Consider the following 27141-nt stretch of genomic DNA (forward strand, 5'->3'; position numbering starts at 1 on the left):
AAACAACCCCGTGAAGCAGGGTCTATGATGCTCTTTCCACCAATGAGGAACTGGAGGCTAGTCAAGCCCTGGTCTGAACGCCGGGTCCTGCTCTGGGCTCTGTCCGGGGCACAAGGACTCCGACCCGGCCCTTAGGATCCATGGAGCCATTATCTGACGAGGGAAGAGCTCAAAGCCAGGGCAGGGGCAGCAGGGAGCAGCTGAGAGGGCGGGGTGGGCTTAGGCTGATGGGCTGGTGGCAGTGGCCCTCGGACAGAAGAAAGAGCAAACAAGAGGAGACCGCATGCGGGCATTTCAGGAAGGAGCCGTGTCTGTGGGGGCCGGGCCCAGGCCACGTGAAAGAAGCAGCCCAGCGAAGGCTCTGAGGGTGAACTGGGGAGCCAAAGACTCCAGGCGGCTTGGCCTTGCCTCTGGAGCACTGCGGTGTCATCAAAGGCTTTGCAGGAGGGTGACAAGCTGGAGGCTGGCTGACACCTTCAAAGGGATCAACCCAGAGTACTCTCCCGGGATAGCCATCCTGTCTTAAGGAATCCAGCCCATGGAGATGAGGGAAGGGAGGAAGGAGATTGGAGGCTCAGATGCCGCATTCATACTGTGTCCCCAGTTCTGGGGACCCTGGAGGCAGGAGCAAACCCAGCTGGCTCTGGCTGCCTCCTCCTCCAGCCTCCTGCCTGGATTCTGCCAGCCCTGCTAGCCGCCTGGGGAATTTGCTGAGTCACTGACACTAAGCACTCCCGCCTGCCCTTTCTCTTGCCTGGCCTGGGACCAGAGGCAGCTGCTGACACCGCAGGACATCGGGGGTTGGGAGGAATCACAAAAAAACCCTACTGCACGATCCAGCCAGAAAGATGTCCACAGTGCACCGCCAGGTCCAAGAAAAACCCACGGTGACGAACACGGCGTCTGTACCCATTTTCGGGCGGTATACGTTCTCTTGAGAACACCTGATACTCTCCAAGGCGGGTTCTGGGCAGGGGACTGCTAGGCCTCTCCACAACGCCATCTCCCCTCTGTCTTCTGCCCATCTGCCCCACCCTCTGCTCCCCGTCCCTCTCTTCTCCCCCTGTCACAAGCGAAACCACTCACTTTTGCGGGATCATCCTCTTCCTGACCTCTACAAATTGGCTACCAGGGGCTCCGTTTCAGACCTCATCTCTTTGCTCCCTCCGTGACCTCACCAGTCCGGGCTTGGAACGCCTTTCAGGCCTCACGGTATCAAGGGGCTGACCCACCCATCCGGCCGCATTGTCTTCAATTTGCTTCTTTTCATCAGGGAGAAGATCCTCAGCTGAGATGGACATCAAAGGACCCTTGTGTTCTCGGTGTAGAGCTGTTGTCTTTGGGAAGGCTTCTTTCTCTCTGGGTACATAGTTTCATTCTAGCTTAGGGGAGAAGGCCTTTCAGAAAGTTCCTATCAGCTTCCAATGTGACCAGTTTCTGACCGTAGAGCTCCTTTTTTAATCCCTTCAAATATCTTGTTAAGTTGCAGTGGGAGCAAAGAGTAAAGATTCCTGGTAGTATTGAAGGACTCCAGGGATGCAAGAGGTGTCCCCAGAGAGGGCGCAAAAGGTATCACCCTCCCTGAGGCGCCTGGGTGGCTCAGTCGTTAAGCGTCTGCCTTCGGCTCAGGGTGTGATCCCAGGGTTCTGCGATCAAGCCCCCCATCGGGCTCCCCGCTCAGCAGGAAGCCTGCTTCTCCCTCTCCCACTCCCCCTGCTTGTATTCCCTCTCTCGCTGGCTGTCTCTCTCTCTCTGTCAAATAAATAAATAAAATCTTAAAAAAAAAAGATACCACCCTCCCAAGATCCAGAGCCACTCCCAAAGACGGCCAAAAGAAAGAGGACTGAGATGAATACCCCGAGAGCTGGCAGCAGGTGGGACGACCCTAGCTGCAAATGGGGTGCAACCCATGCTTCTGTCTGACCATATTTTGGGGCCCCCAACGCAACGTGGAGCTGCCTGCCTATACCAGAACTGATAACCTGAGCGCCCTTTGTAGACAGGAAGTCAAGCAAGTTCTCGGGATGTGAAACCAGACAGACAAGGAGGCTATGGCTGTCCCCAAGAGAGAAAAGATCGACAACCACTGCGAACCTGAATTTACAAGAGTCTGGATTTGGAAAGGAAGGGACAATGTGAAATTTTATCTTCCTTTTCAACAGGGCTCTACAGAGATCCGGGAGAGCAGACTCTGGTCAGAATTCTCACCGTTTGCACCTGTACCCCAATGTTTCTAGCAGCCATGTCCACAATAGCCGAACTATAGAAAGAGCCCAGATGTCCATCGACAGATGAGCGAAACGAGTCAATCAGGGAAAGACAATTACCATATGATCTCACTCAGATGTGGAATTTAGGAAACAAAACAGAGGATCGTCGGGGAAGAGAGGAAGAAATAAAACAGGACAAAATCAGAGAGGGAGACAAACCATAAGAGACTCTTAATCATAGGAGACAAACTGAGGGTTGCTGGAGGGAAGGGGGGCAGGCGGATGGGGTAACGTCGATGGGCATTAAGGAGGGCACGTGATGTGAGGAGCACTGGGTGTTATATGCAACTGATGAATCACTGACCTCTGCCTCTGAAATCAATAACACATTATATGTTAATTAATTGAATTCAAGTTTTTAAGAAGAGGGGGGAAAAAAAGAATTCTCACCCTTTGCCAGCTTCTGCCAGTTTTCCCAGGACCCCACCTGCAGTCTGCTGACACGGTGCCCCGGGCAGGAACAGCTCCATCTGGGGCCTAGAAAGTTGTTCCAACAGGCCCCCAAGCTTAGGCGGTTGGATTAAAGCTCAGCCTCGCAAGGAGAAGTCCTTGAAGATGTGAATTGTCCCAACAACAGAGAAGAAGACCGAGGACCGGGAGTGTGTGGGGAAGAGAAGGAAACAGCGAAGGAGACAGAAGCAGGTGCGGACGGTGCAGGCCCAGGGTAGTGCCTTCCAGAGGGAGAAGGACCAGTGCTGTGCTGGCTCAAGTAAGGGGAGCCCTGAAATCATCACCGAATGCAGCCTCAGTGAGGTCATTGGGGACTGGGGCGTGACAGAGACAAAAACCTGATGGGAATCGATCCAAAAAAGAATGGGAAAAGAGACATCGGAGGTGAATGCCAGTAACGCTTTTGTGGGATTGTACTAGAAATGGTAGCAGGAAAAGAGGTGGGTGCTGAAGAGAGGCATTAAAAGGGAGGGGACTTTTCTAGGATTGGGGGGGATGGCATATTTGTGGGCTTTTAAAATTTAATTAATTTATTTTTTTAAGTAACCTCTACCCCCAAGGTGGGGCTCGAACTCACAACCCCTAAATCAAGAGTTGAACGCTCTTCCAGCTGAGCCGGCCAGGCGCCCTAGAAATGGGCATATGTGTACATTGGTGGAAACTACCCAGTAGGGAGGGAAAGACAGATGCCAAAGAGGCTTGAGCGGGTGGAAAGGTGAGCTGCAGGGCACATGGCGAGGGGGCCATGATGAGGGGAAACATGGGGGCCATCAAGGTGGCAGGAGCAAAGGTGGAATGGTGTGGGAGGCGAGGCAGGTCAGAGAACGAGACTGTTTGCTTCTGATGACTTCTATTTCCTTAGTGAAATAAGGAGACAGGACATCTTTTGAGAGAGGATGGAGGAGGAGGGGGCATAAAATAGCTCCAGGTAGGGGGGTAAGCTCCCATCAAAGGCTAACAGAAACGCAATGCACCATCGCCAAGCCAAGACAGAAGCGAAATAGAGCAAGAAAATGCAGTGGGTTCAGCGAAAATAGGAACAAGGAAACAAAGACGTAAAGGGACAATACGGCAAAGAAGAAAACATACCGGAAGTGCACACGTGACCAATAAATGTGAACAGCCTAGAATCGCCAGTTAAAGTCAGAGTCTTTTTGTTTGGGTTTTACGAGAGGAGACGTTAAGCTTGGTTTGCAGCCCCGAACTAAGAAGCTGAACGTGCCCATGACCAGAGTGGACTCTAGAAGTATTTATACCGAAGGGTCAACAGCAGCGATCACTGTGGGAGAGTTTGGGACTGATTTTTGTTTTCTTTGTACATTTCCATATTTTCTGAAATTTTTGGAAGATGTGTACATTAATTTTATACTCGGAAAAAAAAAAAAGAAGAAGCTGCTGTTAAAACCAGCTGGAGCGAATTTTTACAGAGCCTGCACCGGCTGTCCAAATCCGTACTGGTCGCAAAGGCGCTTTACGGAAGGGTCCTTGCCCTCCAGGACCTAGCTGGAAATGAGACCGGCAGGATGGTAATAGAAGGGTGCAGGCCAGTGCGAAGATGGGGCTCCACTCCTGACTTAGAGCCCAGGAGGGAGGCAAGAATAAGCCAGCGGAGCCCCCTGGAGAAGGAGGCACTTACGGTGCCTGCAAAACGTGGCGCAAGGGTGAGCCCGGGGATGGCATCCCAGGCTGGGAGCCCCGGCAAGGACGGGAGCCCATTAACCAGCCCAGGGCACACTGGGGAAGCAGTGGGGGGAGTCAGGGGACAGAGGCCAGGGAGGCAAAGAGGTTGTACCTGGTGCACTGTGTGGATGGGCAGAGGGAGAGCGGGCAAGACAAAGAGCTGTGGGAAGGGAGTTACTCCTAAAATAGACAGCCTCATGCCCCAAAGCACAGGAGGAGAAATGGCTGGGTCACCGTCATTGCTCCCTTGCCCCTCCTCTAGCTGCCACACATCACACACACACACACACACACACACACACACACACACACACACACACGAGACGCTGCAGAGCCCCATGAAGGGCTCGGAGAGGGGGACAGCCAAAGGAGCAGGGGCATCAGTGGAGCAGACAACAGAGTGGGGGGCTGGGGGACACCCACGGGTAGGTCGGGGTGCAGATGGCTGCCGACCACGATGACTCGGACCCAGGCCACACACACACACACACACACACACACACACACACACACACACACAGAGGTCCTCCCAGCCCACAGATGTCGCTCCTGGCTCACACCAGTCCCAGGATCAGTAAGGTCCCCGGCCAGCGGCTCTCCTGCTTGAGCCCTGGAGAGTCCCCCTGTGAGGCAGGCAGGGGTGCAGAGGGGAGGCGACAGCCCTGCCGAAGCCTCCCCCACACCTATCAGAGACCAGGTGCCCCTGGCCAGGCCTCCCCGCCGGGCAGGAACAGCTGTGGTCTGGTCTCTGGGCCTCCCTCAGAGCTGGGTTAAACTTTGACTGGTTCCTAACCCCTGTTCTGTAAATGTCACCTGGTCACAGTTTAATTCCAGTGTGGGTGACTTCAGTCTCCACGTTCCCCACTTCCTGTAACCAGCTTCTCCTGGAGGTCCAGGGCCAGCCGCGTCTCTGGAAGGATGCTGGTGGCTTCAGGGTTATGCATCACAGCTCCTGGTCCCGGTTGGAGCCACCCTGAGTGACCGTTGCTGGAGAGACATCTGGAGAGCCCTGGCCCAGAGTCAGCGAGGCGGGCGGCCTCTGCCATGGCCCAGGCTTCTCTGCTGGAGAAGCAGGTGCTACTGTGAGGGAATCAGGCCCCCCGGCGTCGGCCCCTTTGCCTGGGCCAGCTTCTGTGACGTGGGCACCTCCACTGGACCCCCTGGGCAGGCTCCATGGCATTTTCTGAACTTCTGGACCAAGTGGGTGGCCTGGGCAGGTTCCAGGTTCTCCAGGTGGTGGCTCTGGTGGTCCCCATCATGTGGCTGACCACTCAGAGCATGTTGGAGAACTTCTCGGCCGCCGTGCCCAGCCACCGCTGCTGGGTACCCCTCCTGGACAACAGCACTGCCCAGGCCAGTGTCCCCGGGACCCTGGGCCCCAAGGACCTCCTGACCGTCTCCATCCCCCTGGGCCCCAACCAGGAGCCCCACCAGTGTCTCCGTTTCCGCCAACCACAGTGGCAGCTCCTGGACCCCAACGCCACGGCCACCAACTGGAGCAAGGCTGCCACGGAGCCGTGCGTGGACGGCTGGGTCTATGACCGCAGCACCTTCACCTCCACCATCGTGGCCAAGGTAAGAGCCTCTCCTGACACCTTCCTCGAGTCCTGGCACTTTAGAGGCCAAGGTCAGAGCTCCCATTTGACTGGATTCAGAATGGCCCCAGACTGGGAGGGACCCGCGTCGCCTCGGCAGGCTTCCTCACTCAGCACAGGTGGACTTCCTGCCCCTCCTCCAGCACATCGCCCTACAGGGGAGTCGGCAGCAGGGCTCCAGCCTGGAAGACTGGGTGGTACCGAGAGCTGGGGCCCGGGACAGCCAGGCGGGCCGGCTGCTGCTGCTTAGCTGTGACTCAGGCAGCTCTCCGCAGGGACCGCAGGGCCCACTTCGGTTGCCGGTCTCAAGGGGCAGGCGACTCCCCGGAGGCAAATCAGGCAAATCTGGGCAAGTGGGAGGGGCGGCCCAACCCAGCCAGGGGAAGGGGCCTCTTCACAGAGCCAGAGAGGCCTGGGGCAGTGGGGACGAGGCATGAGCTCCGGGTGGGGCTGCCGAGTGGGTGAGGCAGGGGAGAGCAAATGAGTCTCGAGAGGGCTTGACCCTGGACCAGAGGGCACTAAGGGGCCAGCCCTGCCCCACCACCCTAGAGGTCAGCAGGCCATCACACACACCTAGCTCCCACGGGCCTTCCCATCCAGCGCCTCTGCCCCCTCACCTCTGGGCTCAGCTCCCACTCCTCTCCCACCAGTGGGACCTAGTGTGTGACTCCCACGCCCTGAAGCCCATGGCGCAGTCCGTCTACCTGTCCGGGAGCCTGGTGGGAGCTGCCGTGTGCGGCCACACCTCCGACAGGTGAGTGCCCCCAGCTCGTGGCCTCGCGCCCCTGCGCTTCTACAGCCCTGGCGTCTTGCAGTGGGGGTGGGGAGAAAGCGCTCCTGGCGACAGGTGGAATGAATGCCTGCACGTGGGTCTCGCTCCTGACACCTTCCAGCTCTGCCGCTGAGCCAGCTCATACCCAGCCTGGCCTTGGTTTCCTCCAGGGCTGTAGAGGGTTCTCTCTCCTATCCAGAGTTCATTGCCAAAACCCGCTCGGCCCCAAGCCTGCCTTCACATGTGGCTTGAGGGCTCCCGCTGACGGGGAGCTCATTCTCTGCCCGGCGCGCCTTCGAGGTGCCCGGACCTTGGGGGCACTGCCCGTGCATCCCAGCCTTCCGTGGGGGGTAACTCAGGTCCGGACGCAGGCGTCACTTCCGCCCCAGCTCAACACGCAAGCCCAGGGTGGCCCGGGGCCCCGGGGCCGGTGCAGGGGTGCGCTGCAGACCCAGCCACTGTCTGCGTGTCTGTGCGCCTGCAGGTTCGGGCGCAGGCTGGTGCTGACCTGGAACTACCTGCAGATGGCCGTGTCGGGCACGGCCGCCGCCTTCGCCCCCACCTTCCCCGCGTACTGTCTGTTCCGCTTCCTGGCGGCCTTCGGCGTGGCAGGCGTCATGATGAACACCAGCACGCTCCGTAGGTCACCTGACCCGGGCCCTGCCAGGGAGGCTGGCGCAGGCTCCCGGCTGATGCTTGCGGTCTCCTTGCAGTGATGGAGTGGACGTCGGCGCGTGCCCGAGCCTTGGCGATGACCTTGAACTCCCTGGGCTTCAGCTTCGGCCAGGTGCTGATGGCCGCCGTGGCCTACGGTGTGCGCGACTGGGCTCTGCTACAGCTGGCCGTCTCTGCCCCCTTCTTCCTCTGCTTTGTGTACTCCTGGTGGGTGCCAGCTCCCTCCTCCGAGAAGACCTGTGAGCAGAAGGCCGGGGGTGCAGGAGGCCAGGGACGCGGCTGGAGGGGGGCTGGCACAGCTGGCGGCCACAGGCCCACGCTGCTCACCCAAGTGCCCGCAGCGCCGCTCCCCTCCCTGCTCCTCCCAGGTGCCTCCTCCTCTACTCATCCTCTCCCACCCCTTCCTTCCCATCACCTCTTGGCCCTTTTCCCTCACGCGTCCCTGCGTGCCTCGGCCCGCTTCCCACCCTCTGTGTGACAGCTCCGTGACTGGGGTCTGGGCATCACAGATGTAACATCTCCTTGCACCTGCTGTTTCCCAAGGCTCCCCCAGCATGGATAGCAGCCCCCGCCCACCAGGTCCCAGAGTCAGAGTTGCCATGACACGTCCTGTCCCTCCCTGTCCGCCCACCCCAAGTCCAGCAGGTCGCTGGGTCTTGTCGACTCTACCTCTAACATGTGCCTTGAGTCCCCCTTCTCTCCCCAGTTCCGCTAACCCTGAAGGACCTCAAGGCCCCGTGCACGTGGCACAGGCAGCCCCAGCCCTGGCTGCTGCTCCCGGGGGGACAGGGGCCTGGATGGGGGACCTGCCTGAGCAGAGGCCCGGAGGCAGGAGCTACCGTAGCGTGGTGGGCACAACTCAGTGGGCTGGGCCAGTGCAAGGGGTCTGGGCTGATGCGGAGGGCGGCGGGGGCCACGTTAGTGTTAGGGGCTGGGTCCAGGCGTGAGGAGGGGGAGCTGGGATGCGCCAGGCCAGCTAGCGTTCTGGCATGGTCGACAGGGTCCAAAGTGAGGCAACGGCAGTGGGACGGGTCAGGTGCAAGGGGTACTGGAGGTGAGGGGAATTGCTGGCTGACTGGGTACAGGTGGAGGGGGCTGGGGATGTCAGGACCAAAGGCTCTGCTCCAGGCCTGAGCCCCTGGCTGGGTGTGAAGCCACGTGCAAGGAGGGGCCCCAGGAGAGGAGCCAGCTCCTGCTGGAAGGTGCGGCCTTGAGGGTGAGCAGGAAGTCTGTGTGACAGCAGGGAGGCACCGGACAGGAGGGGACCCTGGGGGGCTTGCAGCCCATGCTAGGCTCACAGGCCTGCCCTCCTGTAACCGCTGGGGCTCCTTACTGCACACGGGCTCACCTGGGCCTGGTTTCCAGGTGAGGCAAGGGAAAGGCCACAGGGTCAGGAGGGAGGCAGGGGGGGAGGACAGGGCCTCCCAACCGCCATCCATCCGAGAGGGAGAAGGAAAAAGGCAGAAAGGGTGGCCTGAGCCTGGGGCCTGTGCTGCCAGTGAGGCCACCCCCCAGGGCAGAAGGAGACAGATGGGCAGTGAGGCTCATCCAGGCCAGGCCCTGGGGGCCACAGGCAGTGCCCCTCCCATCCCCCCCCCAAACCCCTGCAGGTGGCTGGCAGAGTCTGCCCGATGGCTCCTCATCACAGGCAGGCTGGAGCGCGGCCTGCGGGAGCTGCGGAGAGTGGCTGCCATCAACGGGAAGAGGGCGGTGGAGGACACGCTGACCACCGAGGTGAGGCCAACCCTCAGACCCTCCCCCTGCCCCCACACAGGGCCCCTGGGAGGATGAGGGTCAGTGGGAGGAGGGCCGGCCCAGTGCTGCCAGGGCTGACAGGGCACCCTCTCACCCCTCCACCTCCCCACCCCCGCAGGTCTTGCTCTCGGCCATGCAGGAGGAGCTGAGTGTGGGCCAGGCCCCTGCCAGCCTGGGTGCCCTGGTCTGCACACCTGGACTGCGCCTCCGGACCTGCATCTCCACTCTGTGCTGGTAGACACCCCTGCAACCCCGCCTCGCCCGTGGGCCCTGCCTCTGCCTCTGGCCTCCCTTGGGCTGTCCCCGGGGACCCTAGAATCAGGGCTCTCGCTGGCATCCAGTCAAGGGGCCTCTAATGACTCCCCTGTCGGTCCCACAGTCCTGACAGCACCTCCAGGACAGGGCGTGCAGCATGGCCACCTCTCCTCTAGCAGTCAGGCTCCCTGGAAAGCAGCCCAGGCCAGGTGGGGGCAGGTGGAGAAGAGGGGCGGCTGAGATGCCGGCTGGGGAGGAGCGCGCATGCCCCGCCCCCCATCTGGAGGGGCCAGGGAGGAGGGAGGGGGATTATCAGAGCCCAGGAGCCAGTGTCACCCAGCAAGGACTGGAACCACTGAGGCCACAGAGGAAGGACACGCTCAGTAGAAGCCTTAGCTCTGGAGGGGACACGGCACCCCGAGGGGGAGGGGAGGAGGGAATATCCTGGCCTTCCCGGCTGGCTGGTGCACCTGCGCCCCTCACCAGGGCCTCCATTGACCAAACCTCACCATGGCCAGCATCGGCAGGGGAGCCCAGGGAAAGGTGGTACAGAGAACACACCTCCGTGACACAGAGCGGGCAGGAGGAGGGTGGAAGGGGTCTGAGAGGAGCCAACGAGGAGCCCCGTCCCCAGCCTGACTCCACCGGCCCCGCCCGGCAGGTTCGCCTTTGGCTTCACCTTCTACGGCCTGGCTCTGGACCTGCAGGCGCTAGGCAGTAGCATCTTCCTGCTCCAGGTCCTCATTGGGGTGGTGGACATCCCGGCCAAGATCGGCTCCCTGCTGCTGCTGAACCGTCTGGGCCGCCGGCCCACACAGGCGGGGTCCCTGGTGCTGTCAGGGCTCTGCATCCTGGCCAACATGCTGGTGCCCTACGGTGAGCACGCGGCCTGGGCGCGCACGGCTGTGGCCCGAGGCTTCCCCAGCTGGGGGTTCTGAGCCAGGAACAGAGGCCCTGCCCCCCCCCCCCCCCAGAGGGCGCCGGACCAGAGCAGCAGCCTGGTTAGGAAGGAGGCTGCTGGGGCATCCGGGAGAGAGGGCGGGGGCCTGTAGCAGGCAGCAGGGGCAGGGATGGCGTGGCGGGGGTGGCATCGTGACAACCTGCGGAGATAAAATAAGGCTCGGAGCCAGAGTGCAGGGGGGAAGGTGGGGAGCAGGGGGTCAAGGAGGACCCCCAGGGTCTGGCTCCGGGTGTCAGGGTGGGCGGCAGTTTGGAGGCAGTGAATGTAGCCATGAGGTCACTCGGCATGTGTTCTGGGGTCACCCAGGTGGAGGTGAGTCACAGACACTGGGAGGTCAAGGAGAGGTCTAGGCTGGAGAAAGCCCCCATCGGGGCCCCTGCCACCAGCTTTGCTAACCCCATCTCTGTAACCCCATCTCTGTCCACAGAGATGGGGGCCCTGCGTTCAACCCTGGCTGTGCTGGGACTCGGGGGCTTGGGGGCCGGCTTCACCTGCATCAGCGTCTACACTGGTGAGCTCTTCCCCACCGTGCTCAGGTGAGGGGTCGCCCGGGGCTGGGAGGTCAAAGCCACAGTGGGCAGGCAGAGGGGGGGCCCTCACTGGTGTGTCTGCGGTGACAGGATGACCGCGGTGGGCCTGGGCCAGATGGCAACCCGCGGGGGAGCGATCCTGGGGCCTCTGGTCCGGCTGCTGGCCGTCCACGGCCGCTCGCTGCCCCTGCTGGTGTATGGGGGGGTCCCCATGCTGAGCGGCCTGGCCGCGCTGCTGCTCCCGGAGACACAGAGCCTGCCACTGCCCGACACCATTCAAGATGTGCAGAACCAGTGAGTGAACTCCGCCCCGGGACCACCCCCTCCGTCCCTTCAGGGAAGCCCAGGATGGGGCAGACCTGGCCACCCACGCCTTCCACTGGGCAGAGGGAGAAGCAGGGGTGCAGAAAGGGACAGACCTGGCTCAGAGTCACACCGTACGTCTGTTGGAGAGGAGAGACCAAAGGCTGGGTCTCCTGCCCTTCATCCCGCCATTTGCGGCCCTGATAGGGGGGCTGCCCCCCACTCCACCGTAAGGGAAGTCAAGGGGAGGGAAGTGTGTGGTCCTTCAGAAGAGAGAATGGCCAAGGGGCGTGACAGGCATGGCTGGGAGGCCTCACAGGCCCCAGACTTTACCCCTGAAGCCCCGGATGGCTGACAGGGCTGTCACCACTCCCCGCCTCGTACCCGGGCTCCAGAGAGCAGCGTGGCAATACTTCCTGAGTCTCGGGGAGACACAGTGCAGGGGTCAGAGGTCACACTGCTCCCACAAGATACAACCCTCTTGTCCTTCGTGCCTGAACAGGACAGTAAAGAAGGCGACACACAGCACCCCGGGGCCCACTGTCCTGAAATCCACGCACTTTTAAGCCTCCTGAGAATTCAGTGAGGCAATGCCCGGAGGAGCACGTTCCATCCTTCGGAGAAGCAGGATGGCAGAGGCCGCCGTCTCCAGAAGAGGGTCCGGGGGCTGCCCCTCTCCACCTAAGGAGCCACCTTCAACAGTGAAAGGGCAGAGGATGGCTTCCCTGGCTGGGGGTGCCCCGCGCACCCTCAGGGGACCCTTCCTCGTGACTGCGAGAAGCGGGACCCGCTGGAACCTGTCCACCCCCTGCTCCCCACCTCACGGCGCACGGCCCTGCGCTGTCCACTGCCCCCCGCCCCCCCCCCCCCCGAGCTCGGAGGCCACCATCACCCACGGTCAAAACTTCCCCAGCTCCTCCCACAGCCCCCAGGGCCCCCGCACAAGTCTCGGTTCCTCCGCTGTTCCCAAAAGGGAGCTCTGGCCCCCCGGTCTTCCCTCTCCACATTCCAGCCACAGGGCCAATCCTTCCTGCCCCTTCTCTACCTGACAAAGTCCCTCCGAGACCCAGGGCAATGGCCTCCTTCCAGGGGCCCAGGGCCCAGCCCGAGGCCCTAGTGAAACCCGTACCCACAGCCATGGCCCCTCACCCACACCTGACTCCCACCCCGCCAGCCTCAGAGTCTCCAGAGGGTTGGGTGGCCGGCTTACCCCTTGACCCCAGCTCCCACACAGAGCCTGGCAGGAGAGGCTTTGGTGCGAGGCAGACAAAAGAGTGAATAAAGGAACAAATGTCAGCCCCTCCCTGACTCCGGGGATGAGCTGTGGGTGAGGGTGGGGGTGAGGGTGGCGGAGAGCTCTGGGGAGCTCCTCCAGGGCCTGGCCCATTCCCAGGCCGGTTCGCCTGCCCTGAAGGCTGGGCCAGAGCGTCTGCCCTTCCCAGGCTTTGCTGCGGGCTAGCACCGCCCTGGACACCTCAAGGCACCCTCTGATCTTTTCCCAAACCCTTCAAGGAAGACAGCCCATTCTACAGAAGGGAAAGTAAGGCTCAGAGAAACCAGCTGCCCACGACCTGCAGCTGGGAGGGGCAGAATCAAGAGCCCAGCTCCGGTGTCCAGAGCCCCGCCCTGGCTACGACACCCGCCCCCCCCCCCGGCCCCCCGGCCTCAGGCCGCACAACTGGGCAGACAGTAATGCTTCTCGAGGCAGGCACCCCGCTCTCAGAACCAGCCGGGACCCCGCAGAGTCCACTGGCACCACTCACAGGAAAAGCCCGGGCAAGGGCTCAGATGGACAGGGATGGACGCCCGAGCTCCCCTAACACAAATGCGGGTGCAAGCGGCCCATCAGGGACCCCACCAGCTGCTGATCTACTGAGCTGCCCCAGACCTGTGCTCAGGTGATCTCTCCATTGCCTGTGTCACTGCTTCTGGGCACCTCCGCAAAGGGCTGTGCCCCTACACACGTGCGTGCGCACGCACACGCACAGTGATGGACGCAGCTGTGCTTGCACACGCGGGAAGATGAATGGAAAAACAGAAAGCCCTGCTTGCCCCTGGGAGGCAGGATCACTCCCTGGCCTGGTCTTATCCACCGCAGCCCCTGGGCCTCTTTGGCGGGGGGGGGCGGGGGAGCGGGCAGAGGGATCGTGCCTCTCAGCCATTGGCCTGTGGCCACCCCTCAGTGAAGACCCCCAGGACAAGGGGGGTGGGGGTGGGGATCATGTTTGCAAAGCTGCCCGAAGGCAAGGGTGTCTCACCCTGCCCTGAACTTTGGTCCTGTCTGCCTGCTGCCCAGCGGAGCCCCAGCTACTTTCTAATCCTTGTTCAACATTCTTGGGGCCCCCTGGTGTCTAGAAGCTTCCAGAAGAGAGAACCTGGGGTTGGTGAGAGATGGCTCCTCCTTTCCCCTTACAGCGTTCTCCCATTCACCACGTGGTCATAGCTATCCCTCTGCCCACATTCACAGCAGCCTTGCTCCTGGCCTTTCCAGGGGGTCCCAGTCTTCTAGAACCCAGGACCTACCTGCTCCCAACATGTCCTCCCCTCACTGAACTCCACAGGACCTGGAAGCTGGGAGGGTCCAGGGCCCTGCCCCTCTCGGGCAGCTGGGGGGTGAGTGTCATCACCATGGCGGAGTGGGTGCTGCAAAGGGAAAGGGGGCTCTCTTGGCAGCAGTCACAGGCCTGCTTTCCAGCTGCATGCCACCACCCAAATGGCAGGCCTTCACTTGGGACACCACAGGGAGCTCCTGACCCCAGAGACTACAGGGGCACCCTGCAACGGAAGAGCCAAGGGAACTGGGTATGGGAAGGAAGAACCCATCAACTACCCCCACAGCCTCATTCCCCCCATGGCGGTAGAGGCCTTAGGGTGGGGACAGGAAAGTGGCTCAGGACCCACTTTGGCCATTCTCCTGTCTCCAGCCAGGCCTGCAGCTCTCCCAGAAGGGTGTGTGGGGAGGGCAATGCAGGCTCCCTCGGCTCCAGAGCCGCCTCCAGGAAAGCGACATCTTCCCAGAAGAGTCCCAGCCCTGGCTGAGCCTGTGTTCCCTCCCCTGGGGGGTCGTGTGGTCTTCAAGGTCAAGGTATCAGCTAGACTCCACTTTGAGCTTCCTCCCCAACTCTGTCTTTGACCCTCCCCAGGTGGAATCCCCTGACATATCCCTACAAGTAGCAAATGTCAAGGAGCAAGCTTCCTGGAGTTTCTGTCACCCCCAGATGCTGTTTGCACACTCCTGGAGGTCACTGCCAGGCCAGCCAGACCCTGAGAAGCTCACCTCAGGCTCAGTGTTAAGTTCAACATCAGATGCCCAGAACAAGGAGCTGAGACTGAGGTGACCGTATCTCACAGATGGGTAAACTGAGTCAAAGGTAGAGTCCAGAAATCTTTCCTCTTACAACCAAGCCCTTGAGTGACAGGAGCTCTTAGCCTCCTGACACAGAGAGGAAACACCCAGTCCTATGGCCACATTGCAGTGAGCAGGACTGGGGCCTATCCTTCCAACGCCTGCACTGTCCCTCTTTCCTGTCCCCTACTCTGACAGACTGTTCAGGACCATTCTAGAAATTTCTGGAGTAAGAACGTTCCCTTCTTGGCACCACGGAACTCCTGCCTGCCTCTATTTGTTTTCTTTGGCTGGTGGTGATGGGGCAGGGGAACCTGAGATGTTTCCGAGCCTTAGACAGAAGGAGCAGCAGCCAAAGTCCCAGCGGCAAGGGACAGGATGCCCTGGCAAGACTGTCCCGAGTCAGGGCCTCCCCACCGGCTTCGACAGGGGGTTAGAGCTTACCTCAGTTTCCAAGACTGTGAGCAGTGGGGGACAAGCAGTGCCTTCCCCAGGTGTTGGTTCAGGAGGGCCAGGAGAGGCCAAGTCTATGGAAATCCACACCTGGGGGCGGCTGCAGGAGAACCCACTCTCCCGCCAGTGACAAGAGCCTGGGGAAGAGCCCTTAAAGGTCCCTGGGGAAACACCCCAAAGTAAGGAGGGTCCTCAAACAAAAGCCTCATTTCAGGATGGAAGGAAGGAGGGGGAGGCGGGGCTCCTGTGCACACCAAGCCCAGGACCCTGAGCGGTGTCCAGGCCTACACAGACCGGGCTTGGGAGGCGGAAAATGCTGCAAGAATGAGCTGGCCGGCAACGGAGCCGCCCGTGGATGGCAGCTCGCGAAGCCGATCCAATTGGCGGAGGGCGATGGCGAGCCAAAGGCCCAGGGAAGCGGAGCCAGGAGGGGGAGGCGAGATGCACTGAGCTAGAAAGTGGAGGAGACCTGAGTGGCGGAAGCGTGGCTGAGTCACGGCTCATGTGTCCAGTGGCGGGGCGATCCACCGCCACCACCTGGGAGATGAAGGCCACCCACACTCTCCCCCTGAGATGCCTGCCCGCTCGGGTCCTCACGTGCAACCCTTGCCACTGACAGGCTTAGCAAATACACACCGGTGTCTCAGCGTGTGTGGGACCGTGGGCCTGTTCAGTGTCTCCAGGAAGCAGCACACACCTGGGGATGAGGTTCCGCAGCCCCAGGAGCCCCCCAGTCAGCCAGCATGGACTGGAGGGGACTGGGGGAGGGGGGCTGCAGACCATGGGGTCCAGATCCTTAGGGATGCGGCGAAAGCAGGGACTTTGGAGTTAGGCAGAACTGGGGGTGAGTGTGGACTCAGCCACCGAAGCTCTTGTCACCCAGGAGTAAAACCACCTTCCCCCAGGGCCATGGCAAGATCCCTGCACAGGCAGCCCCCCCAGAGGCCTAGACCCCTGTGAGCCACTAGGGGGCCACATGATGCTCTTACCTCTGTGGGTTTGTCCTGACCCGCTGGGGGGGGGGGGGAGCCCACCCCATACACCAGCTGTTCCTCAGCCCCCTCCTCAGGCCAGGAGGGACGTGGGGGGGGACAAAGACAGGCCACCCCCAGGAGCCCAAAACCATGCTCAGCCCAAAACTCTGGAGGCTACTTACCAGCTCTCACCGGCCTCAGTTCGGGCCCCAACCCCAGCCCAGAGCCAGGACTGATGTCCCAACAGTACCCATCCCGAAAAAACTGCACAGGACCGTTGGATTTGGAAAGTTTTTGTTTTCTTTTCCCACACATTTCCGGGGTTGGGGTGTTTTCCAAGACTCAGACACATTTGTTAACAAAGAGAGAAAAAAAACTGGGGGAGCAGGGAGCCCGTGGGCAGAGAAGTGACCCCAGCAGTCAGCGGACAATGCCCGGCTCTCTCTTCCCTGGTGCCCGCGCCCAACGGGTGCCACAGGCTGCTGCTCGCGGTATCTAGATAATTTGTCTTTAATATATATCTGCATTTGCCTTTCCCCTCCCACCCGCCCCCCCCACCCCTGCTCCTCCAGCAGCTTCCCTATCAATGCACGTCGCCCGGCGGCACACAACAGAACAGGCCTTTCCTGGCCCGAGCCCCTTCCCTGGGCGGCACCAGGCCAGCGCCTCCTCCTGGTGGGCAGAATCAGGGCGCTGGGGGGGCCGCCCTACTGCCCCGCCCCGCCCCCGCTCCCCCTGCTGGGCTGCTCGGCCCACCCGCCCGTCCTTCTCCCTCCGACTCTGGAAACCCAAAGGTAGGAAAGGGAGAAACCAGACACACACAAAAAAAGAAGTGGAGAGGGAGGGTGGGGACAGAGAGACACAGCAAGCCTGGGATGGGGGCCGGCGGGCTTGGGAAGAGAAGGAAGGCAGGAGGGACGGAGGGAGGAAGAAAAATGGAGGAAATGAACAGGACGAGTGGTGGACACTTTACAAAACCCCCAGCCTTCCTTCCCGCCCAACGCCACCAAAATAAAACTACCCCCCCTTAAAAAAATAAATCAACCCAGGGCTGTGAGCACGTGCCCTGCCCGGGGCGGGCGCAGAGCGGAGAGGGACAGACAGCCCCAGGACTGACAGTGCCGCCGCCCAGGACGGCAGGAGGAAGGGGACGGGGTTTCCTTTTCTATTTTTTTCTTTCTTTCTTTTCATTTTTTTTTCTTCCGTTCGTTTTTTTCTTTCTTTCTTTTCTCCTTTCTTTTTTTTTTTTCCTTTTTGTTTTTTCCTTTTTTTTTTTTTTTTTTTTTTTTTTTTGCGTTTCCTCTTCGTGAGAGAAGTCTGAGGCAGCCAGGGAGCGGGTCCCCGGAGCCCCGGCAGGGAGAGGGCGCACCGTCCTCCCGGGCCCTCCCGGGAGGGGCAGCTGGCAGTGGGGTGCGGTGCCGGGGCTCAGACGTAGTACTCCTTGTCTTTGTTCTTCTTGGCCTTGCTGGGCGTCTTGGGAGCGGCCGGGGCCTTCTCTTTCACCACCGCCCCGTTGCTCTGGGCCGAGTTACTGATGTAGTTCCGGCTCTGGTCCACCTGGTAGGAGCCCTCGTCGCGGTTGCGGTACTTGTACATGGCGTAGAGAAGGATCAGAATGCAGAGCGCCGCTGCCGCCACGATGCCCACCACCATGCCCGTGGTGCTGCTGGACTCCCGGATCACCTCCACGGCGCCCGGCGGGCCCCGCTCCCCGGGCCCCGTGGGGTTGGCTGTGGGCAGACGGGGGAATCCGGGGGCGGAGGTCACGCCGGGGCGCAGGGGAGGGGGCCTCCGCGGCTCGAAAGACGTGGGGGCCCCGGGCCCCAGGGGTGGGTTCTCCAGCAAGGGCTGCAGCGGGTCTCGGTGGTTCATTTTGCCCGCAGGCAGGTTGGGGGCCGGGGCGGAGGGGGCTAGCAGCACCCCGGGGGCGCCCGTGGCCCCATCTGTCCTGAGGTTGGGCCGGGGAGCGGGTTTGCGGGGTGAGAGGAGGGTGGTGCGGTCCGTGACCAGGGGGAAGGTGGTGTAAAAGTCCTCGTCGTCCGTGGGGGGGAGGCTGGAGTCAAAGACCTCCCCGGACGCAAAGCCCGAGGCCTCGATGGGCTCCTCGCAGTCGCTGTCGTCCTGCTCGGCCTGGCACGGGCCCCCGGCGGGCGGGCGGCGGGCCGCGGGTGGGGGCAGGGTGTCTTGGGTGGCGCCCACGCCCGTGAGGAAGGGATAGAAGGTGGGGGGTGGGGGCACGAAGGGGGATCGGGTGGCCACGGGAGGGGGGTCTAAGGAGTCCTCCGTGATAATGGGCAATATTAACTCTCCTCCTAGAACAAGAGAGAGAAGAGAAAAGAGAGGGTGTCAGCGAGGGCGCAGGGTGCAGGCGGCCGGCACAGAGAGAGAAACAACAGCCTCACACACCCAAATCGGTTCCAATTGGCTTTGGCGGAGACTAGAGCGGGCCGGGCCCGCCCGCCAGCCGGAGCACTGCGCTTTAAGCGGGCAGCGGCTCAGATGCCCTGGGCACCCCACGCAGGGGCTCTGTGGCTCACTGGGTTTTGGTCTTTTGTTTGTCTTAAGAAACCAAAAGGAACAGAAAGGAAAGGAAATCGAAAAGAAACGGAAAAAAAAAAAAACTCTACTGGTTTAAGGCTTAAAAACAGATACAAGAGCAGCATTTAAACAAACCTAACAACAGTATCTTTTAGGGTTTTTTTTTTTTTTCTAGATTTTTCTCTTTTTTTGCTTTTTTTTTTTTTTCTTTTGTTTTTAAAAAAGAAGATAGCATACCACGGAATTCAGGCAACTTACATCAACAAATAGGCCGTGTGATTTTAGCATGAAGAAAAAAATTACAAACAGAGCTGTGTAAGCGGGTTCTCCCGGAAAAAATAAGAAAAAACAACTTTTCCGTACAACTTTTCTATCTGTTTGGTATCTCCCTCCCTCACTCTTCTCTCCCTGGACATCTTGCTTCCTCCTGAATACTCTCTCTCCTCCCTCACTTGTGCCCTCTCCCCCTCATTAAACACAAAGCTAAAATCTGCACAGTGCAGGCTGGCATTGAGAAACTGTTACCACCACTTGGTGTCAGCGTGCAGGGCGGGGGAGCAGTGGGAAGGAGGGCTGGAGGAAGAGGTGCATGACTGGCAGCTATGTAGGAATTGCTACATGGGTGAGAGGACTTGAGAGGGGATGATCATGGGAAGGAGCTCTGAAGGCTACTTGCAAGCCGGCCATGGGAAGATGAGAAATTGAAGGTGGGAGGTGACAAGGTCCATGAGAAAGAGTGGGCAAGGAGGAGACAGACACTTTGGAGAAGGGTCCTGTCCCATTGGACTTTGGGTGAGGTGGTGAGAAGCCATGTAGAGGCAGCGAGGTGGGGAGGGGGTGGGAGTGAGGGAGGGAAGTGGACAGGGACACATGAGTCCTGAGCTAACCCTAATTCCCCGACTTTCTCTTTCTTCACCCTCCACCTCTGACCCCCACTGGCTTCCCCCCTCCCCCTCCCCAGAACCCCCATGGGCCGCCAGGACCTGACCAGGGCTTGACTGCCTCTGGCCCTCTTATTATTGTTAAAACAATAATAAAACAACGGAAAGAAGAAGAAAGCAAAAAAAGAAAAGAAAATACATACACAGCCAACTGGGAAGGAAGCACTTGCTAATACAGGGCCCGGGGCGGGGGACTAGTGGGGAAGGTTTGGAGGGGGGTGATTAGGTCTCCTCTCTCCCTAGGTCTGATAACTGAGGTACCTTGGGCATAAACTGCAATTCCCATCAGCCCCAAAGAGTGAGAACTACAACTCCCATTAGCCCTTGGAGGGGTGTGGACTACAATTCCAAGCAGCCCCTGGGTCAACTCCCATGAGCCCACTGCCCTTTCCCCAAATACTGCAACCCACTGGCCTGGGGTAGAGCCAGCTGGAGTCTGGCTCTAGGGGGCTGCGGGGAGGGCTTCCTCCTCTTGGGCATCTCTGGGTCTGGCTGGGGTTGGAGATTTCCTCTCTAGCTTTCCCTCCACCCAAGCCCTGCCCCCATCTGATTGCGTCTCCCCAGTCTCTGCAGGGTGTGGTTTTCATAACTCCACAACCCCCTACCCCCTCCATCGGAAGCATCCCAGAGCCCCACTGCAGCCAAGCCAGCCATGGGCCACTGCCACATCTTTGCGTCCCTTCTCCTGCTCCTTGCACCCTAAGCCCTCCAGTCTCTGTGCTTGCTCTTCGAACACTGCCGATCTTCACAGCCCAAGCTCCAGCAACCTGGCAGAGCTGTCCTTGGCCACAACTAGCCCGCCACAGCCAAGATCTTGCCACTGAACTGACAGCCTGGCCGAGCTCCTCAGGCTGCTCCTCCTACCAGGCTCTACTCTCCCCCTGGGCCAGGGCTCACCTGCACCCCAGACTGTGAAGCCCCGGGGCACCTGGCCCTCCTGGGGCTCAGTCACACTGACAAACTGAGCCAAAAGCAGACAAGCATGTTCTGTGGAGCTGGGACCATCCAACACTGGCCTTTTATGAGGAGGATGCTGTGGCCTGCGGAGGGCAGGACTTCCCAAGATCACGAGGGCCACGTCTCACAAGGAGCCTGGAAAGGCCTGATTCACCCTCCCCGCGCCTGTGGTAATCTGCTGGAGTCTTAGCTTGATTGTTCACCTGGGAGGTCGCCCCGTGTGACTGTGGACAAGCTCTTCTTACTCTCTGGACCTCAGCTTCCTCATCTATAAAATTAGGGTACTGGGCTCCAGGCCCAGGGTGAGACCAAGGCCTGGCTCCCACAGACCTCCAGCCTATGGATGAATAATTTGTCCCCCTAACCCCTCCTGAGCCCTGGACCCACTATGGATGGCCCAGCACCCGGGTCCCTGGGTAAGGGCCGCACTCAGCTCTCAGCTCTTGGGGGAGGCTGGCAGCCTGTGTCCAATCATGGCAGGGTTCCCCTCCCTGCTGGACCATACCCCCTGCCCTCTTCCTGACTTTGCCTTCTGTTCGCAGCACCTTGCCCCCGCAGATCTCTCACTCATCCTTCAAGTCCAGCCAAATACCTCCTCTTCCAGAAAGGCTTGAGGCCCAATTGTCTGTCTCCCTAGCCCCAGCACTGGGCCTGGTACAGAGGAGGGGCTCATTGTGTTTTGACCAACGGAAGGGGAGGAATACTCATCAAGGATGTTCTCTGAACAACGCCAAGGCAACGGGGTTCTGAACGCCCCACGTCTCCCAGCCCATGGTCAGCAGGCACTGCTGAGTTCAGCCTGACAGGTGCCTTGCTCCATGGGCCCAGCTCTCATCCACAGCCGTCTCTACCTTTGATCTTACATGGGGCCACCAGCGGCTTCTGGCAGCTTCAGGATCAGGCTTGTGGCCCTCAACCAGCTGCCCATTGCTAGGGCCCAGGGAGGAGTCCCTTGTTGGGGGCACGTCATGCCCTAGAGGGGTTGATCAGACCAATCAGGGCACAGACCTTGTCTCTCTACTCTCTTTCTCACCCCCAGATAGACTGGGGGGGCGGGGGGTTTCAGGCCTTGGGCCACAGACAAATCCTGCCCAGCCTGAGCCCTGTGCAACCATTTGCCTCAACTGACTGGTTCTTTAGGTCCTTGGGGCACACAGGCCCCCCCCCCAAGTTCCCCCTGTGCAGTCTCCCCAGGCTCCAGAGCCCTCCCAGGCCTGGTCACACTGACTCTTGCCCCTGCCCTTCAACCCCAGCTGTGTCCTGGTCTCCATATCTGGGTCTCAGCCCTGTTCCTGCTCCCTCAGCGTCTGTAGGACCTGTCCCTGGGCCCTGCTCTGTGCGTGGCTGTGACAGCGTCTCCTGAGGGTGTCCTGCACTCACCCACATCCTCCACACCAGCCTCCATCTCTGTCCCCCGCAGCTCCTGCTCTCTCCACAAGATAGCATGCTACTGAGACCCCACACTGTCTTCCTTCCCCCATATTCACTCCAGCCGATCTGGGCCCTGCGGCCAGCAAGTCACATGCAACATAGGGTACTGGGTTCTCCTGGGGTCATACACTGGTCTGGGAGGGATCAGGCGAGCTTGCCCTCATGAGGGTCTAGAGGAGGGGAGGACCCCTCAGAGACTCCTCACTGAAAGTCCAAGCAGCGGCTCCCTGGGCCGCCCTTCCCACTGGGCACTGGAGGGAGCAGACTCCGGCACCACAGCTCTACAAGGGTGCACCCAGGGATGGGGTGCCCCTGGGAGTCTGATAAAGACCCTACGCCACTCCCGTCCCCTCCCCCACGTCAGGCAGCCACAGCGCTTGGAAGTACTCACAGGTGCATTTCTCACAGACGCCACCCCCCTCCACTCTTACGTTGAATGTCAGGGCATGTCAGTCCCACTTGCTAGAGAGAATTCCATCTGGCCAAGGAGACGAGCAGCCATTCCTGTGTACCCCTCCTCCCCCAGCTCCCCTACCTCTAGGGGCTGCTGCCCCAGCAAGCTGAGCTCTTTCTGCCTTTAGGACACAGAGGCTCCTGACTGGAAATCGACCCAAGAACCCCATTCCCACCCAAGCAGGTTGTGCCCACCCCCAAAGGAGCAAGGACAACTGAGGCCGAGTGTCGGAGCTCAGCCAGCAGCCGGCAGAGGCCTCACCCACCAGCGCTGGGTACCTGCCAGAAAGCCATTAGGCCACAGGGCATTTCGTGTGGGTTAGAAACAAGGCAGGGCCCTCGACATGGCCATGGCCCTTCGGGTGCATGACCTGGCCAACGGTATCTCTGTACACAATCAGAATAAGGTGTTCTGTCTTCCTGGGGGACACAGCCCTGCTCCCGGGACCGGGACAAGCGGCTTGGTGAGCAGAGAGCACGACTAGATTTCAGCCCTTACTCACCTGTTCCAGCAGGTGCGGTGGCTGGAAGGATGGAGCCCCACCCCGCTCAGACACCCCAGCCCAGCAACAGCAAAAATCAAGGCGGACGCAAGGTCAGGCGGGGGTGTGTGTGTGTGTGCACGCGCACGTGCATGCGCTCAGAGTCTGTTTCTGTGCACCTGGGCATTCGTCTCTAAGCCTGTGTGTGCGCGTGTACACGAACCTCGATGGACCTGAGCGCACGGACGGGGTGTCAGGGAATCTGCAGGTAAGCGAGCCTCTCACTGTGTCCACACCCGCCTCTGAGCCTGGGTCAGAACTCGTGTGCGTGTGCGAATGCCCGCCTGTGCCGCTGAGAACGTGTGAGCACGTAGGCCTCTGTGAGTGCCCCTTTCCCCAAATTCAATTTCTCCTTTTCCTGGCCACTGAGACTACATTTCCCAGCATCCCTTGCGATTGGGTGTGGCAACAGGCCTGAGCCGTGGGCTCTGCTGGGTACTGGCCCACAGAAGTCTCCTGTGTGGATCTCCGTGCTCTCTCCTCCTTCCGGTGACCTTGCAAACCAGCTGAACGCCGGGGAAGAGCCATAAGATGGAAGGAGTCTGGATCAAGCACCCCCTTGGGGCAGAGCCACCTGCTGACCAGGAGCGCCCTGGTGGGGCTTCAGCTGACAGAGAGACCTCCCTCGAAGTACCCACTGAGATTTGGGAGCCATCTATTCCAGAAACCAATGCTACCTGAACTAATACAGACACTGAACCAGAAATGTGCGTCACAAAAAACGGCAGCATGGGGCGTCTGGGTGGCACAGCGGTTAAGCGTCTGCCTTCGGCTCAGGGTGTGATCCCGGCGTTATGGGATCGATCCCCACATCAGGCTCTTCCGCTATGAGCCTGCTTCTTCCTCTCCCACTCCCCCTGCTTGTGTTCCCTCTCTCACTGGCTGTCTCTATCTCTGTTGAATAAATAAATAAAATAAAAAAAAAAACAAAAAAAACAAAAAACGGCAGCCTTCCCATAACAATCCAAGGAAACGGCTGGAAAGATGCAGAACCATAAAATGCGGGGGCAGGACATCCGGTTCAGACCCTGCTTGTGATGACCATGTGCCTGTTGAGGCTCAGGCACAAAAGGAACCTGCCAGAAAGTCGGGGTGACAGTGCTGGCTTTTCCTGTCTGCTTTCAGTCACATACCACAAGAAGCTGACGTTAGGCAAGAGTGGGTGGGTTTGCAAGCAGAGAAGGGAACAGAGAGAGCCCAGAAACGTGGGGCTTGCCAAGTGTCAGAAGAGCCCCAGCTTCCAACCCGCAAATCACAAGAGAGGTCAGGAATGGCTTTGAGGGACAAAGACCCCGGGAAACCTCCACCTGAATGAGGAGGGCTCAGCCGCGCCCCACAGATCAGACTACGGACGTGGCCTCCCCACCTACTGTTTCAAATGCCCTCAGAATAGTCACGACTAAATTCAGAGACAGGCAAGGAATCAGAGAAACAAGGAAATAGACGCTTGACACGTCTGTCTAGGTAAGAACACGGAGTATAGTTACCTTGACTGCTTGAGCCTTTGGGCCCCCAAACATGTAGGAGCAGGAAGTGGGCTGCCAACACCATGGGGCCCCACGAAGGACATTTTACCAACACCCACTTCAGAGATGGCCATGGAGGACAAGAACTGGGAAGAACCTCACGCCAGGGCCACAGACAGAGACGAGGGAGTTTCTCAAAGACAGGAGAGGCAGGGTGTAAGAAAGAAGCTTCCCCACTGCAGGGCGGGGGGGAGTCTCTCGCAGTGAGAGCTGGCTGGATTTCCTCAACGCTTAGAACTAGGGACCTCTGGGTGTCGTCTTCCATCCCTCCCTTTCTTGAATTAGAGTTTTTACTGTGGTGGCTGCCGCTGGCCCACCCCTGGATTCGGGGGGTGTGCTGAGCTGTGTGGACAGTGAGATCCGGACCACATATGGGTCCTCGGGAGCAAGTCTGGACCCAACAAGTGGGCTGCCACCTGCCAGACGCCCTCACCTTTGCCAAGAGGGCCCCAAGTGGGTGGGGCTTCAGAGTGTCTCCCTCGGGGAGGGGTGGCTGTCGGGAAGAGTGAAGTGGATGGTTGGTGACCCAAAGGCCACACTGGGCAGGTAAATTGCTAGCTGGTCCCCAAATCTGTTTCTGCTTCCTCCTGGGGGCACAGCAAGGCCACACCCTCCCCGCCTTCCTGGACGCAGAGCTGCGGCCACGTGACTAAGCAAAAGCAGCAGGTGTCCTGTGCGTCTGGCCCCCGGGCCTGACCCATAGAACCCACCCCTTCCTGAGCCCGCCTGTTGGTCACCTTCCACCACAACCGAGAAAGTCAGCTGGGGAAGGGGACGAGGCCCGGAATCAGCGCCTGCCGGGGAGCTGCCCACCCACCAGGAACGCTGGTTTGTAACCTTCCATGAAGGACAATCACAGGTGTTGTGGAGGTCACCGTTACAGCAACAGGTGTCACCCGAAGAAACGCTGGGATGCGAGCACATTTGTGCCTCCATGTTTCTGAGCTAAGTGTGTAGGTCTGAGCGAGTGTGTCTGTGTGTCTGTGGACTTGAGCCTGTGAACACCTCGGAGGGCCTCGTGTGTGTGTGTGCATGGGGGCCAAGGCTCAGGAGGGTGCACACCTATGGGGTGAGTGCACGAGCTGCTCCCGTGGCCTGAGCACACATGGGCGTCTGGGAATCTGAGTACGCACGTCCACAGGCACCCTTGTGGGTCTGAGCAGCTCGCACGGAGGTGGGCATTTTGCTGGGTCTGAACCTGGCTGTCTGGCCTGAGGGCCTGAGGATGGGAGGCCTTCCCCACGCAGCTCAGGCGTACGTCTGAGCACGGGAGTAAGTGTGTCAGTACCTGTGAGGGCCCCTGTGGGCAGTGTAGACACGTGTGTGTGTGTGTGTGTGTGTGTGTGTGTACACACCGCTGTAGGACTCAGGACGAGTCTGTATGTCTTGAGAGGTCTGAGCATGTGTGTGGCTCCCAGCATGTGTGTGTCTGAATGTATGTGTCTGAGTGTGTGTGCGTGTGTCTGAGCGTGTGTGTGTCTCTGAACACATGGGTGTGAACGCAAGAATGAGCCTCTGCAGGTCTGAGCTATGGGGGGCCTCGGAGGGTCACTCTCATGGGGCCAGGGGAGGGGGCAGGCGTGGGTCTAAACGAATGTCCAGATGAGCATGGCCCCTGGGGTCTGGGGACACAGAGCCCACCTCGGCGGATGTGTGCACACGTACCCTGTGGGTCTCGGCACACAGGTGCCTTTGGTGTGCACGTGGGCGTGCCTCAGTGGGAATGAGCCACACATGCTGGGACACGACATCCCTTCGAGGCTGTGTTTGTGCGTCCTGGCGCCTGTGAACTTATTCTCGGATACCGTAGGTCACGCGGGATACAGCACAAGTGCACACTTGGGTGGAGCTGTGCCACATGCTCCTCTATGAGCCCGGGCACAGATGCCTGCCTCCCTGAGCACATGCAAATGGGTGTGCATGTGTGTGTGTGCACGTGTGCGGCTACACCTCGGAGGGCTGAGCACAAGTTTCTGCACATGCGCACACGGTCCCTCTGAACCGTCTGTGAGCACCTGTAAGTCCGAGCACGCACGGAGGACGTGGCCGGAGCACGTGTGTTATGCAGGTGGATCTGTACACATGAATGTGCCTCTGCGAGCCGACTGCGGGGGTGGAACTCTGGGAGTCCAAGGACGCGTGTGGACAAGCTCATGCTGTCCACATGCAAGCTCGCACATGCACATCGCGAGCGTCTGAAATATGTGGGTGCCTCTGAGCGTGTGCATGTGATCCCAAACATTTGGTCTGTGCCTCAATGGGTGTGAGTGTGTGTGAGCGTGCCTCCGTGGGCTGAAGACGCCCCGTGTGTACACCTTGGTGTGACGAGCACATGTAAGTGTGAAACACTGTGGGTCTGAGCAAGTGGGCACCTGTGAGCGAGTGGGCAGGTGTGAGTTTGCTGCGAGATCCATAAATGTACATGCAGGGATCTATGTGTGTGCACCTCTGCGTGTGCACGTAAACGTGCGTCTCTGCGGATCTGAGTCTGGGTGTGCACTTCCTGTGCACCTCAAGGGGTGCACGCTCCGATCCCTGCAGGGGCCAGGCCCACAACATAATGTGAGGGTCAGGCTGGCTAGGACAGGGAGACATTACCCACTTTGCAGAGCATGCCCCGCTAACAGCGCTCCCATTCAAAAGAATCTAAACACTGTATCCGGCAAACAATACCCTTCTTTGACTGGATTGTCAGCCTCAGGTGAAATGCCCATGTTAGATGGTGATTTCACCA

At 59.8% G+C, this 27141-nt stretch overlaps 2 protein-coding genes across 10 annotated transcripts in view; one reads left to right on the forward strand and one right to left on the reverse strand.

The window, feature by feature from the left end:
* The first annotated feature begins 5222 nt into the window (after positions 1–5222).
* On the forward strand, positions 5223–12541 carry SLC22A12 (solute carrier family 22 member 12). Its single transcript, XM_026483335.4, has 10 exons — positions 5223–5975; positions 6646–6749; positions 7252–7406; positions 7481–7649; positions 9053–9176; positions 9316–9431; positions 10114–10328; positions 10841–10949; positions 11034–11237; positions 11749–12541. Exons 1-10 carry the CDS (start codon positions 5574–5576, stop codon positions 11810–11812), a joined length of 1662 nt encoding a protein of 553 aa, XP_026339120.2. The 5' UTR covers positions 5223–5573; the 3' UTR covers positions 11813–12541.
* Positions 12542–17341: 4800 nt separating this feature from the next.
* Positions 17342–27141, reverse strand: part of NRXN2 (neurexin 2) — a 96501-nt gene continuing 86701 nt past the window's right edge. For 5 of the 9 annotated variants that reach the window (XM_044378466.2, XM_026483332.3, XM_044378467.2 and 2 more), the window contains one exon: positions 17342–17749. In XM_044378466.2, the coding sequence (XP_044234401.1) occupies positions 17445–17749 (305 nt within the window). In that variant the 3' untranslated portion in view covers positions 17342–17444. Of the gene's footprint in view, positions 18332–27141 lie in introns of all 9 variants that reach the window. The other 4 variants (XM_044378463.2, XM_057317124.1, XM_044378462.2 and 1 more) reach the window with 1 other exon arrangement.

Source organism: Ursus arctos, unplaced genomic scaffold, assembly GCF_023065955.2.
Source record: "Ursus arctos isolate Adak ecotype North America unplaced genomic scaffold, UrsArc2.0 scaffold_23, whole genome shotgun sequence".
In the NCBI taxonomy this organism is placed as follows: Eukaryota; Metazoa; Chordata; class Mammalia; order Carnivora; family Ursidae; genus Ursus; species Ursus arctos.

What these genes read in the sequence shown, in the direction of transcription:
- SLC22A12 (XM_026483335.4), top strand. Translation starts at nt 5,574, where the DNA reads ATGGCATTTTCTGAACTTCTGGACCAAGTGGGTGGCCTGGGCAGGTTC. An exon ending in CTCTGCTTTGTGTACTCCTG is followed by an intron (nt 7,650 to 9,052) that starts GTGGGTGCCAGC and finishes AAACCCCTGCAG; the next exon opens with GTGGCTGGCAGAGTCTGCCC. An exon ending in ATTCAAGATGTGCAGAACCA is followed by an intron (nt 11,238 to 11,748) that starts GTGAGTGAACTC and finishes GTGCCTGAACAG; the next exon opens with GACAGTAAAGAAGGCGACAC.